This window comes from Protomyctophum bolini, assembly GCF_963924005.1.
Source record: "Protomyctophum bolini genome assembly, chromosome: 15".
Lineage (NCBI taxonomy): Eukaryota > Metazoa > Chordata > Actinopteri > Myctophiformes > Myctophidae > Protomyctophum > Protomyctophum bolini.
Window position 1 is genome coordinate 27,527,455 of NC_137876.1, and position 14,963 is coordinate 27,542,417.

General features: G+C 42.7%; 1 protein-coding gene across 1 annotated transcript; it reads right to left on the bottom strand.

Moving 5' to 3' along the window:
- Window positions 1–1,045: 1,045 nt before the first annotated feature.
- On the bottom strand, window positions 1,046–13,226 carry LOC308329803 (kinesin-like protein KIF11; the record flags this gene model as incomplete). The annotated part of the gene is made up of 24 exons (XM_080784306.1): window positions 1,046–1,170; window positions 1,859–1,942; window positions 2,429–2,616; window positions 2,928–3,147; window positions 3,607–3,725; window positions 4,181–4,341; window positions 4,733–4,872; window positions 5,162–5,317; window positions 6,091–6,216; window positions 6,363–6,535; window positions 6,867–7,002; window positions 7,383–7,454; window positions 7,747–7,834; window positions 7,956–8,044; window positions 9,119–9,214; window positions 9,602–9,698; window positions 9,990–10,135; window positions 10,244–10,334; window positions 10,442–10,566; window positions 10,813–10,998; window positions 11,275–11,353; window positions 11,669–11,766; window positions 11,856–11,988; window positions 13,171–13,226. 24 exons carry the CDS (start codon window positions 13,224–13,226, stop codon window positions 1,081–1,083), a joined length of 2,949 nt encoding a protein of 982 aa, XP_080640432.1. The 3' UTR covers window positions 1,046–1,080.
- Window positions 13,227–14,963: the final 1,737 nt, after the last annotated feature.

Consider the following 14,963-nt stretch of genomic DNA (forward strand, 5'->3'; position numbering starts at 1 on the left):
CATCATTAAATGTAATCACATTTCTTTTTAGAATCACAACTTTAGGCTTAATGTAATTCCCTATACATTTAATTTATCCCATCTATTTTTATCCATGTCATCATGGTTCGTCCCACAGAGTGTAAGGCAAATGTGTTAGTAAGGGTAGCAAGCTTGATATGTTTGTATAGCCTTTCATATAAAGCTTTTAAAACCAAATTAAATGGTTGGGGCTTTGTTTTCAGTCTCTTTTGGGTACATGAAACCATTGTCGCCACATGGGGGCAGCATCAGGCCTCACTCGTACGCGGCCAGGCCTATGAAGCCCAATACAGTACATTGGTCATTCGAAAATAGCCGATTTACAAGCTCCCATGGGATCTTGTAGATTGGACATTTAATGTGATGCAGTGTAGGTATGGACTTGTGAGCAATTTCAAAGAGATCTTAAAGTGAAATATATATAAAAACTACCCCAAAGCACCTAAACTATACAGGGAAAAAAAAGCTCAAGCACATGCAAACAGTGAATTACCCGTTTCTGCACATCAGGTGGAAAGCTCATATGTCCCAAACTTGCAGATTCAAAGCATATAGCTAGTGAGCAGAATGTACTTAAGGGGAAGATCTACAAGCTCAGTGTTGTGACACATTTTGAGCTTGTTGAATGACTTTTGGCACCTAGTATGATCAAGCAGCACTTGCCACCTGCCCAGTGGCAAAACTACAATGGCATTGTGCTCGACTGACCAGTAAACTGGCCCGACCAATGAGAATTGTGCAATGAATCTAGAACTAGATACATGAAAGTTTCACATTTTGAAATATAAAACTTATCCATGACAATGGAATTTTCTGAGCAGGATCTGTGCAAGGTATGATTTGTGAACAAGAGTTTGGTAAAGACCAACGGATCAACAGTAGTGGGCTAGTGGCTGAGAATTTGGTTTGATTGTGATTTGAGCTCAAATAAGCTACAAAAAGGATGTATGAAAACGTTTTATTATTTGAAGCAAACAAAAAACACTAAAATGCTAGAAATTAAAATAATGCATTAAAACAGTTGACACGGAACATGAAAAATGGAAAAAGCCAAATGCTTTAATTCTGATGACGTAGCGGCAATTTGGACCTCGGAGTTAGCGTTTCAGTCTTAGCAGGGACTCTCTTCTTCTTCCGTTGCTGGGATGCCTGAAAGGAAAAGGGGGAGATTACTGAAATGAAGCTATAAATTCAGCATTGAATGCAGTCATCCTGAGGTTAATCAGGATAACATTTACAAATACCCACAACCTCTAAAGACAACTTTTGATGGTAGTTTCTCAAACTTCAATTTCAAGGACCCCCACAAAACGTGTACAAGATTTGGTTCCATTTGTACACTCAGTTAGAGACTTGGGGCTCCATTTGTCACCGCTAAACCCCTTATCCATAAACTTTTGCCTTTTACAAAACAAATTTGAATAGTTAAAATGGCCCTACAAGCTCACAATGTAGATTGGCTAGTTGAGCATTGAAAAATGTTTTGCAAAATAGTAAAAAAAAAAAGGGCAAAGAAATGTAGAGATAAGGGGTTTAGCGGTGACGAAAATAGAGCCCCTAAGGTATATTCAGACTACAGTTTTAGCTGATAAGGTGACCACCAAATACTAGAACAAAGCTGTGGTGGCAAGTGCTTCACCACTCATCCAAACACGCCTGCTTTTACCCACCACCGTTTCAGCTCACCGCATCACCTAAAACTGTAGTATGAATATGCCCTCATGGTCCATTTGAAATCAGGAAGGGTCCATGGCCTGGACCCAAGAGGGTCTCAGGTTGAGATTAAAATGTTCGACAACCACTGCAAAGAATAATCTTAACGGTTGGTACTACCCACCTTGAAGAAGGGTCCACGGTTGTCGTTGCTGCAGACCAAGTTCTCATCGTTCTCGAACGATTCCGCCGAGACTTCAAGCAAATCCTAGACACCACATTCGATCATTAGAATGCTACCTAGAAGCCAAGGACTATTCCATTTCAGAAGTTCATATATATGCACACAATAAAACACTAAGTTTCTCTGAAACTTAGCCCCCTCCCCCCATCAGTCAAGAGTAGATGTTTGTGAGTCCAAGATGGCCAACATGGAATTTGAAGTTACTGAAAACTATCGTGGTAGATGACCAAAATGACAAATGAAAAACCCGTTAACTGCCAATTGTAGGAAGTAATGGGCGATCTAGAGCTCAGAGACAATGGATGATGATTTTGAGATGGGGTCCTTAGCCAAAAACACAACCACTGACATAACATACATTTTAAAGAAAACTGTTCTGCCCTACATAGCCAGAGTGCAGTGACTGCCAGGTAGGTCAAATTAGCCTGCATGTCCAAAGAGGACGTTACTGCATTTTGGCTTTGTAGGGCAGTCAGTTGGCCTCAGGTCTTAATGGGTTGAAGCGTTTACCTGCTCTACTCTGTGTTGTTCAGCCTCCAGCTCTCGTTCTACCTCCAGTGCGTCAGTCGCGGCCTGCAGTTCAATGGTGGCCTGCAGTTCCTCCTGTTGGAGATGCAGGCTCTCCAGTAGCTCAGAGCGCCTGCGAGACTTGACAAGCTCCCTGGGGTACTCAAACTCCCTTCGCTGAGGAGTCATACCTGGAGGACCACAGAGGTTTTGGGGGATCCGTCAGTAAAGGGCCATCACGTTTTGTGAAATATATTTTTGCCCCATTAAAAACAGGGAAAGCATCAGTGTAATTTTTTTATTTCAGTGTCTTGCCATTAAAAGAAAAGAAAAAAAGCAGATACAGTACAAGCTTAGTAGCTTACTGTGCATCACTTTGTGCTGCAAGCATGTACATTTGCCAATTTGAAACATATATAGCAATGTACTAATAATATGAATACTGTAGACTGTAGTCAAACCTGCAATGTGGGCTTGTCAACATGTCTTTGTTGGTTCTTACCAGTAGGGACGTCCTGTCGCAGCTCCTGGTGGAAGTGGTGGAGCAGCTCTTGGGCGCTCTCCACGTGGCTCTGGAGGTCAGCGTGCTGCTGGTCAAACACAGCCTGGTCCTGGGAGACCCGTGTCTGGAGTGAACGCACCTTCTGGGTCACCTTCTCCTGCTGCCCTGTCAGCTGGGCCCTGGTGTCTGGGAGCAATGTGTTGGAGTGGCTCTCCACACGCTGAAAGAAAACATACAAATGTTAAGGCGTCAGTCTACATATAGTCAACCAGAACCAGTTGAAGAAATTGAGGTTTTGATTTTATGGAATTTCTGAAAGCACAGTAAGCTTTGAGAATTCAAAGGGCAGGAGACCATCCCCCCCCCTAGATCAGTGGTTATCAAACCTAATTTCAAGGACCCAGAAGTCAGTGAGTGAAATGGTAAGGGTCCATTTGCCTTGTACACTCAGGGTTAGACCTGCAAGGGTCCATTTGGAAACCCCACCTTGAGAACCACTGTCCTAGATTAGTTTATACACTGGTACAGGAAGGGTACTCTGTATCGACCGATATTAAAAATGGTCTGTTATATCATCCCCCCCCACTTGCATGTCAACCTGTGATCAAGAGATCATTACAGGTTACAGACGACGTGTCGCAGGGCCAAATCACATGTCTCATCTGCTTTGTCATTTTACCTCTTGGAGTGCCAGATTGGCAGCAGAGTTCTGCCCAAGGAGGGCCATCTGTTCTTGGGCTTGGTTTTGGACCCTCTCCTGAGCTCTGGAGCAGTGATTGCCGTTGCGTTCTCCGAGACCTGTTGGGGTGCACAGGCACGACAGAAGTGAACAAACACTCTGGCACTTTAAAGAGAAAATGTATGTTTAGGTCAGGATATGAATTTTATCCAATCAGATAACTCTAGGGAAAATAAACGCCATTAAATTGAAGCTGATAAGTCTCTCCCCTTTCAAGATGAAATTGGCAACTTAATTCCCACTGAATTTAGTATTCTAAATTGTTCACATACTGCCCTACTTGATCATACTACAGCATCACACAAGCAAAGCATCAAAAACTGTTTGAACTTGTATGTCAGCTACTTTTCTGAATCTATAACAGGACATGAGGTTTCCACCCGGCAGATATATAGAAACATACATTTAGTTATCTCCAGAAAGCATATGTAGGATTTAGGAGTTAATTTTTTTATCGGACTGAGGTATAAAAACTATAAATGGTTACGATGAGCACACCAGTCAAAAGTCCTACCAGTGAGGGAGCGGTGCAGGAGCGAGCAGTAGCCGGTACTCTCCTCCAGGGCCTCGTCAGACACCTGGGCAGTGCAGCGGATAGCGTTGGTCAGGGAGGAGACGGTGGAGGACAGGTCGTCTGCCTGGACCGCTACGCTCTTCTCCGCTTCACTGCAACATCTGGACAGAGGGTCGATTGCGTTTGGATTGATAATAAGCATGGCATCCAGTGGTTGCCAAACATTTACAGCTCAAGACAAGACTCAAGAAGTCTTCCCGGGACCAAAGAGTGAAAATGGCCATCAACAGGCTCACAAACGAAGCATGTGAGCTTTTAGATCTGCCTTGAGTTTTTTTTTAATTAATTTATGGAAATATTTAAACTAGATGAAATTGCTGTAATAGATGAAAAGTTGTGATTATCATTTGTTGAATAATCATTTTGTACATCTTTTGAAAAAAAAAAAAGGGAAAAGGTTGCTCATTTCAATATATTTCCAGGAATTTCATGACCGTGGAAACCTCGTGTAGTGCGATTGTATGGTTGGAGTGAAGGTAGTGGTCTACTCACGTTGAAATTGCTTCCTTCATGCTTAGCACAGGTGCCTGGAGAGCTCTGCTGGCTGTAGCCAGACCGCCAAAGCGGGTCTTGTTGTTAATAGCCATCAGGCTGAGCTGGCTTTGGAGACAGTGGATCATTTGATCCATCTCCTGTTGGTAGCAGAACAAGGGCTTCATTTACAAATAGATACCAATACCAGTTTCTTTCCCGATAATTAGTCCCATAACTTGCATATCGGTTAGGCTTACAATTAGGAAAATATTCAGTTTGGAGTTATGTAGAGGTTAAGTTTAGGGGTTGGGGTTTGAGTAATGCCCGATTTAACTTGGCTGTAGACCGGTGTTAAGCGCCTTTAGAGTAAAAAAGGCTCAAAAAGGCATTCATAGAAAATGAGTTAGGTTAAAAAAAAGGGGGCATTAGAAAATGTGTGTGGCATACCTGCTGTTGGGTTTCTGACTCTTGTTGGATCCGTTGAGACAGACTGTCATGTTCGGCCTCCAATGAACAGAGAGCATCCAGGGAGGATGTCCTCAGCTCAGCCAGTGCCTGAACATGACTGGTCAGAAACATATTGACCTCCTTCATTGCCTCCACCTGATTGGATGACAGGGAGTAAAGCCAGACATCAAGTGAGTGCAGTAATCACTGTGCATTTAGTAAATATAATAGCTCAGTGGTTCTCAAAGTAGGGTTTGGGGACCCAGAGGAGTGGGGTTCTACAGTCAGCCAAATGATTTAGCTGTTGTATGGCCAATTAAAATGCGATGGACCAATTGAATGTTCTCAAAATCCACTACTTTAATGTAACTATTATGGTGCTGCCGAATCTTTTAGAATAAAGGCGCTACAGTGCCAAGCAGATAATATTTTATTGGGATAACGGCTGCCTTCCCTTTAGGCAAAAAGAAAATACATGAAGCTAAATCCATTCCATTACTACAATGCGCCAGTAAGTGAACTCTTTAGACTCGTTAACATTGTGAGGTGGTGCATGATGCAGTCAGAAATGAGTCTAGTCATAAGCGTTTGAATCAATCTGCACAGAGGCAGCGTAGATTCCATAAAGTAAATTGTGCGCTCAGGCAAGCGAAACAGGTCGGGAGCAAGCGGCTGCAGTTTACCCCCTAAAAAAATATATATTTTAGTGATTAAAAAAAAGACCTTAAGACATCGCCACACACGCCGCGGTTTTATTTGATAAAATGTGGACACGTCCTGGGCATCAGAATTGTTAAGACCAATCCTGTATGGTGGTCCCTAAAAGACAAAAAAAGTCCATAGCAAAATACATTCTTCAATTTGGGGGTGCTTGACATGAAGTTTAAGAACCACTGACACATTGGTAAATGTAATTGCATCATACGGACCTTGTCAGCCTGGGCTCTGTGGTCTTCCACGGTCTTCCTCATGGCCTCATTCAGCATTCCGATGGCTGCCACACTGGGAAGAAGGGAGCCGGCAAGAGCCTCCTGAAGGTCCTGCTTGAACTCCTCCTAATACACACAGCAGATATGAAGACCAACTTCCAAGAAATTACACTAGACCATCTACATTCTACATGGTCACAAACGCATCACGACGTGTTTATGAGCTGCCTTCTGTCAAAATGGTGATTAATGGCGACGATTAAGGTCCTCACCTGCAGCTCCAGCAGGCCTTCTCTGTTCTGCAGACACAGCGCCTCCTGCTGGTGGACTTTGTCCTGGAAACCAGCCACACCCTGGGCCACCAGCTGTGTGACTCCTCCCATGAAGGACTCCATGGTGGCCACAGCGGTACGCATCGCCTCCTCGTTGAACGACAGCACTGCGTCTATGGAGGGATGATGGGTTAAAGCTAAATAAAACCTCATGACTGGCCAGGTCCTAAAGTGCGATTTGTGAGTCAGTGGGGGAAGCAGCCCCCATGCACAATAGCAGCTTCCTAAATTACAGCATGTACAATTATGTGTTCCTGCCATCTACATAGTGCTAACCAAGTGAAGAAATCACAGGCCTTGGATATTCTGCACAATGAGTACTTTTAGTACACTTGGATGCCAATACCTTTACTCAAGTACATTGTTTTCGGCTATACTTTTAACAGAGGGAGCATTGCTAAAATATTGCAGAAGTAAAACATTATTCCACCGCTTTAAACTCACCCATGGAAGAGGTGTAGCTGGCCAGCGTGCTGCGGTGCTTGGATGCCTGCTGGCAGACACTGCCCTCCATGTCACTGAGCACATGGTCCATCCTCTGGCTGAAACTCTGGTGGACAGTAGTGTTCTGTTGGTCCACCTGGAGTTTAAAAAGCAGACCGTTACTGGACTGCCTTACCTTAGCAACCCAATGAAATCAGTTACACTTTCTTGACTTAAATGCATGCTTGACGTTCCATCCACAGAACATGTATATATCGTCAGTCACCTTGTGTGTTCAGGAAATGGACAAAATAAGCGCATTTACCAATGTAGTTCTTAATCACAAGCTTGTTTACTTTTATTTGATTTATAAAACCCAGCGAAATCTTAATTATCCAGGCCACCGCTAATATATGATACTGGCTAATTTTGTCACTTGTGTATAGCCATTATTTTACAAAATATAGAATAAATGTTTGGTCCTACAGCAACGATATGAAGTAACAGAACGTGTGAAAGCAAAGAATTGAATAGCACCTTGTTCTTCCTGTCCAGCTTGTCATGGAGACCAGACACATGGCTGGTGCTGATGTGGGCTGTATTCAGGAGCTGGAGATAAGACAACCCATCAGATTAAGGTAGTGATGAGACTAGTTCAGCTTCCTCACAGGGCAGGGTGCAATTAACCCGACAACCCATGGGGTTCTGCCCAACAGCAACAATATATTATTTTGTTTTAATCCTCACCTGGTCAGCAGAGACAAACTGTGAATTCAAGTCTGGTGTGTATAAAAGTTTGAATATGCACTTACAAATGCCAGCTGATTACAGTAGTTGGGCAAGTAATATGTTGCGTTAAGATTCCTAGTTAATCAACTTGTGGTGCAAAACTGTAACATACCTTCTTCAGCTCCTCCTCTGCAGCAGAGATCTTTTCCAAATATACAGCTATAGTCCCGTCCTGGGAGGTGATCTGCTCTGTCATGTGGCTGTAACACAAGGAGTAAAAATATGAAATGGGGGAGGGGGGGGTGTAAATTGAGAAGTTGCATTAAATATTTTTCACACGTTTGGATAGGCATCCAATGTTGTATTCCCCCAGTGCCATACCTGTAGTTCTCAGTGGACAAGTACACCCCATTCTTGTCTCGAGCGGCAGTCAGGTCACGCTTCAAGCGCTCAATTTCCTCGGTGTATTCCTTGAGTGGGGGTGAGAATGGAGTCCACATATAAGATGACTGACATTCAGCTTTCTGCGTTTGTCAAAAACAGATGGTGAATCTGTACAGTCTACTACAGTGTATAGTTTTAAAGGTAAGACAACTTTGGTAGAAGTTTGGGTTGTGTAGTTACCTAGCCATGATGAAACTCCAATGTGGACAAGTCAAAATTGCTCCAGTGATTAGAAGTTGATCATTTAAAATATGCTCCTCATTGACTTACATTGCATGCTGAAACAGCTCTCAAAGTCACTCTTTTAGTACATACCAAACAAGTTTATGCAGACAATTATATATCACCAAAAGAAAATGTATAACTGTTGATTTTGCCTTTTTTTATTAAAACAGACTGGATCTGGAACATCAAAACATTTTCATAAAAATGTTAACTTCCTGTTTTTTACCATGTTGTCTGAATCAACTTTGTGTTTGTTGATTTACTAAAAGTGTGATTTTGAGAGCCGTTTCAGCATATGAGGAGCATATTTTGAATCATTGGAGCATTTTTCTTGTCCACATTTGGAGTTACATCACGGCAGGGTAACAACTTTGTTTTTTTCAACCAAGGGTCATGTTTTAGGTTCTTATTAGAGAAAGTAAAAGATGAGTGTTAATTTGTTAATTTGCTTCTTTCGTTTTAGCGATTTTAGCAATTTACAGGGGGCGGGGGCATTTGAACATTTTACAAATTATAGCGATTCTTTTTTTACCAGTCCTACTAGACTCCAGGAAATTACATCTGCCGACAAAAAAATCACAGGATCTACTGAATGTTAAGGTAGAGTACTGGGGGGGGGGGGGGGGATGATACAGTGTGTCAAATAAGCTCAATGTCAGTTTGACACGTCGCCCTTCACATTCAGTAGATCACTAGAACCCGTGATCTTGTGGCCAGATGTAAATTTATGAGGTCTAGTAAATAAATTAATCTCTCAAAAAAGAAATGAAGACTCATCTTTTACTTGCTCTAATAAAAAAAACATGAACCTTTGTTGAAAAAAAAAACTGTTGTCCCAAGGCAAAATTCCTAACGTGACTTGTTTCTCCATGTACCTTTATGAGCGTTGACTTGGTCATCTTCTGGTTAATCTCTGGCTTATTCATGATGTTCTTGGCTCTGCTGGCGTACTCCAAGGTGCTCAATGTCTCCTACACAGCACAGACAACGCAGCACCAACGTCAACATAGTCTAACCCATAAAAGGATTGAAACTTTTGAAAGGCATCAACCTTTCAATCCAGTAGCTACCTCTGTGTCTCATTAGTTTGCTATACATGTAAGCACATTATTTGAATATTTAGGTCAGGTTTTAGGAGTTTATACAATCAGTATCAAGTCTAAATGGGCTAAATTAACTGTAAATCTTATATTGGGACGCACACACAGATCCGACACACCACAGGTCTGACATACTGAAATCACCCGTCGAGCCGGACAATGAGTTTGTCAGACATGCGTCGCCACTTGCTATATAATTTTTGACCAAATCACACAAATCGGGAAATAGTGTACAAAAATAAATTCTGATGAACACACCTCCAAGTTGCAGGAAGATGGAGACACCGTGGCGATGATCGACGTCTTGGTCCGTCCCCCAAGAGAGTCTTGAAGGATCCTCGTCAACTTCGACTCCCTGTAGAACATTAAGATCATGTCAGGAGATTACCTTGGTAGTACCATTTACTAGTGCTGCAAACGAATATTCCATATTTGAAGGAATATTCAAATATAAAAAAATGAAATAATAGACTCTCGCAAGACAGAGCCATTTAACGTTCAACGGCTGGTCTCACGAGATCACAGAATCATCAGTCATGGGCAGAAGGGAGAAGTCTCCCCACAAGCTTTACTTAACGTACAACGTTTTGTTTGTTTTTGCTGCGCACCTAAAGAACCACTGCCGTACAACACAACCACAGTTTACCTATAAGGGACGTGAGGTCTCTTCTCCACCAAGGCCGTGATCACTCTGCCGAGCGTCAGCAGAGACTGGTTTATGTTGCCTGCTTCACGGGCACGTTTGTCCTGTGCCCCCGAGCGGCCGATGTTTTCACTGCCCGCAAGATCAACCTAAAGACATGGGGACAGGTTGAGTTGTGGTCCACTGGAGCTCAGCAGGTCTCACTGAGCCAACAAGGCATTTATACATTTTTACAACTTTTAGTAGTGTTAGTTTACCAGGTTAAGCTTTCCAATCTTCTCCAACTCTTCTCCTTCCAGGGTGATCTCCTTCATGATAATGGTGATTGAGAACACCGAGTGGGATCGACTTGAAAAGAAATGTTACCATGAATACAAACAAGGTAATTGAAGAGGCTTGCTAATACTAGTGTGTATATCATAAATGTATATATATTTATTTTTTCTGTTGAATACCTGGAATAGGCATTCATGAGTGTGGCAGCAGTCTTCCTCTTGGCAGAGCCTCTCTCAAGGATGGAATAAACTTCATTCTTATTGTGGACTGTGATCTCCTCCAGACCTTTAACGACCACGCCACGCTGACAAATACACAGCTAATTAGTCACTTACAAAAATAATAATAATCACCCATCGTTTACTGACAGCATGCACATGGCTGCAAGGATGTTGACCCTTTAATAATTTTGGAAATATCCGATTGTCCCCTTACGCACGATGGTCGATCGTGGGGAAAAACCTAATCGGAGAACTTCTAGAATTTCACACAAACTACCCAGCTTTAGCACTCTATAGCCACAGTAAAACAGTACTTCAGAGACCGTTACCTTTTTGCCTGGGTCATCGAAGAGGTTGAGCTTTTCGCCAACATCATCTCCAGGACTCAGCAGGTCAAACAGCTCCTCGTTATAGATCTCCAGGAGGGACACTTTGACAGAGAACTCTGAGCCACTCTCCGACAGCTTTTCGAAGATCTGATGCAGCGTCCTGGGGATTATCCCAGCCAGTGGATCCTGAAATCAAACACAAGGTTGTGGAACACCAGTACGATGAGTTTTGTCCATTTGGCAGATATTAACTTAACTGCACCCAAATGAACATGATTGCACTGTGCACATGCATTTGTGTGACTGATTTAGTATCCATCAATGGAAAACTGAAAGCAGACAAAACCTCAGTCCAAAAGGAATATTTTTTTTAATCACCATGTTCACTTCATAATGCAGCTTGTAACTGCCCGAACAATGCCCTGCAGTACTTTGGTTGTGTGAAAAAGTTGAAAAACTTACCTCCTCCCAAGTGACCTGCAGATCTGGGCTTCGTTCGCCTTCCATGGTGAAGGTTTTGCCGGTCCCAGTCTGTCCATAGCTGACCAATCACAACAAATATACATCAGCCACGGATCATGTACTGTGCCATTTTGAACAGTTAGTTAAATACTAATTATTTAACTAGTTAAATTAAATACTAAAATAAAGAATTTAGTTTAATTTGGATACGATGTTCAGAAAAGGGTAAAAAGTGGACATTTTAAACAGTCGCGTCCATGGGCCAGCCGGAGGGAGTAATAATCCCAATCCCATAACCCTAGACTAGGCAGGCGACAGCAACTGTTGGTTACTGCTGCACCACTACACATCCTAAAGTGGCTACAACACAAGTTTAGTGCAAATGCTTGCTTACGCAAAGACTGTGCAATTGTAGCCCATGATGACCTCGTCAAGAATCGGGCACACTACGCTCCGGTAGACGTCGATCTGTTTTGCTGCGGGACCAAAGACCTAAGAGACGATTGAGGGGAAACGTTGTAATGGAACAAACATTTGAAATGTGGAATCAGTTGTGCATGTATTTTTTAAAGCCTGCTCACCATATCAAAGGTGTAGGCCTTTCTGGCTGTTGCCCTGTCATTGACCCCACCAGACTTGACAATCACCTCCCTTCTGCTGGGCTCACAGTTGACTACATTGTGGGTGCCCTTGCTCTCTGCTGCACTGAAGGGCCTGAAAACACAAGGATAAGTGACTCAAGTTAGTGGCACAACATACACATTTACTTAAGTACTGTACTTGTACTTTGCTTGAGCATTACCAATACATCTCAATGATCCAAACATTGTACTTTTACTCTACCTCATTTGACAGTCACAGCTGTAGTTACTATTCATTTTGTGGATTTGGATTACAAAACTAACATTAAGGCCATTTCTTGAAAATATCAAATCTACAAGCTCACAATACATCGCGGCGCATTGTGAGCCGTCCCGTTAAAACACTGGGGTGAAAAAAAGAAAAAGAAGAAGTTTGAGACAACCGTTAATCTGCTTTGTTTTTGCGAAGCCTGTGCTGAAATTTACACGTAGGGCTCGTTCCCGATGTGAAAGTTAGATTCGGCGCGGCTGACAAAAAAAGATCAGATGTTTAAGTAAAATAAAGAATTTGGTTTAATTTGGATAAGATGTTGAGATTCAGAAAAGTACAAATTAGACATTTTAAAAGGTCGCGTCCAGGGCCAGCCGGAGGGCGTAATAATCACAAGTTCAACCATGGACTCAAACAAACCACAACAGTGGAAGTGCAAGTACAAATTGCCCTGGACCAAGGCTATCGGAGATGTATTTTATAGAGTCTGAACCATATGAAATACATCCGACAGTAGGGCTTTCCGTGGTTTAGTGTAGCTTAGCTCGGGTCCGTTGCAAATGTAACGGCATATGGAGCTATGGACCAGAGCTAGGTGTAGTTTAGCAGCTTAAACACTCATCAGTCCCTCGCATGTCAAGATTTTCATACATTTTCGAAAATATCCAACCTACAAGCTCAACGCTATTTTGTAAGCATATTTGGGGATTGCTTGACCAACAAAAGCTGCATGTAGACGAGGCGTTTGCGCCAGTGGTGTAAAGACTAACCAATTACATTTACTCAAGTACAATTTTGAGGCATTTCGACAGCCTTCTACTTTGGGTACTTTAATACAAGTTTGTACTTTTACTCCTGCATTTCTGCCTTTTACTTGCAATATTAATTCTACATTGCTTCAAGAACATGCAAGTACCACCACTGGTCTACAGGGGCACCGCACAAAACGCGCCCACCCACAACCAACCAACCAACCAACAGAAATCAGTGGGGTAAACAATTACAATAAACACAAGCGTTAGCATAGTAATGAAAGTAAAATACCTGCATCTGACGACAACCTGAACGTTCTTCCCCTGCTGCTTGTCCTCTCGTTTCATGCTCGTGCTTGATGCCATTTTTGCTACAAGCAGGAACACACTACAAACACTAACTTTCCACGTAAAAACTCGACGTTTAAAAAAAAGACAGACGATTAAGACAGTAAAAGACACGGATAAAAGTGGTCCAAGTGTGTTTGTGGCCGAGTTTTGTCCTCGAAATCGTTCAAACGGCGTAAATATAACGTTGAGAACGCCCGTCCGTTGCGATGTGTGGTCTCAAACCAGCTGAGCAATTATCCCCTCAACATTTCCAGCCTCCCTTATATACCAGACCCACCCACAGTGATTAGTAATTGGACAATCTACTCAAACAAGGTAAACCATGACCCAGTTAGGCCTGGGCTACACGTACTCAATCTTTAATAAAACGGATATTTTCGTACTCCGTTGTCGTATGGACAGGGGCCCATACGACAAAGATATCTGTGTCCACACATACAACCCAAAACGATCATTTTTGACTCCAACAAGCATGCCATGCCAGTAGGTGGCGATAAGAAATATGTAACGCAATAGAAAAATGTTCTGAGCATGCGCGGTGAGCTGGTTTCCCAATAAATCCCCCCACATAACTCGGTAGTACGTGCAGACAGGGCTCCGTCTAGTGAGCAACTTTAGAACTCACATTCTAATAGAAACAGAAACCCAGTTTTGCCAGCTGTCTCGCTAGCCTAGTGGACTACTACGCACACTTGTAATATATGCTTTGCTTCGCTTCGCTTCGCTGGTTCGCGCCCCACTGCCGCCGCTGTTTTTACAACCGCAGACTTTTTAATAGTTTTTGGATTTTGGATTAAGGTTGCATTATAAAGACTGGATTAAGGTTGGTGAAGGATGTGTTGCTCCCCTGCTTGCATACATAACCGCAAGCAGGGGAGCAACGCATCCTTCACCAACCTTAATCCAAAAACTATTAAAAAGTATGCGGTTGTAAAAACAGTGGTGGCAGTGGGGCGCGAACCAGCGAAGCAAATATTACAAGTCGGGGAAGTAGTCCGCGGCTAGCAAGGCAGCTATGCTTGTGTTTCTTCATGACTCCCCTAGACGGCATTAACATCCAAGCTATTTCTCATAATTGATTGAAATTAGGCCTATTCATTTTAGATACATGATTTCAGCAGAATGGGGTTTGTGTTTATATTAGAAGGTGAGGCTGCGCTGCCATCGTGTTTGTTGTCGTTTCTATGGTAACCTCGCGTTCACCCTGGAAGTTGTTCGTTTTTCAATCCATGAATTGATGCGCATGCTCAGTGTTAAAAGCAACAACGAACATGCGCGACTAGGGAGGTGACGTCATCCTTCCTCAAAAACTCCGTTTTGCATGACTACACAGCTCCACCATCCGGATCTTTTCGAAAATCTCCACTTATTTATCCGTTGCCAAAAACCTCCGTTTGAGTGGCCGAAAACGCCGTTTGCGTCTGGCTGAAAGGCCCAAACGCACATAGAAATGTGCGTTTGCAAAAACACCCAGAGTCGTGTAGCCCAGGCCTTAGACTAACTATACTATATTACACACTTCCTTAATATGTAAACAAGTCCTTTTCTGGTTTTATCCTCTTAGAAGATTGACCTGTACTTTCATTGAACTGTACCAATTCTACAAACTGCTAATACAATTTTCAAACAAACAATTATTATTATTACCAGTAAGACGCATCGCATCCGCCTGAGACGGCTGGGCGAGCGCTGGCACTTTGGCATGGGGATGGGGGTCAGATCAACATATAGAAT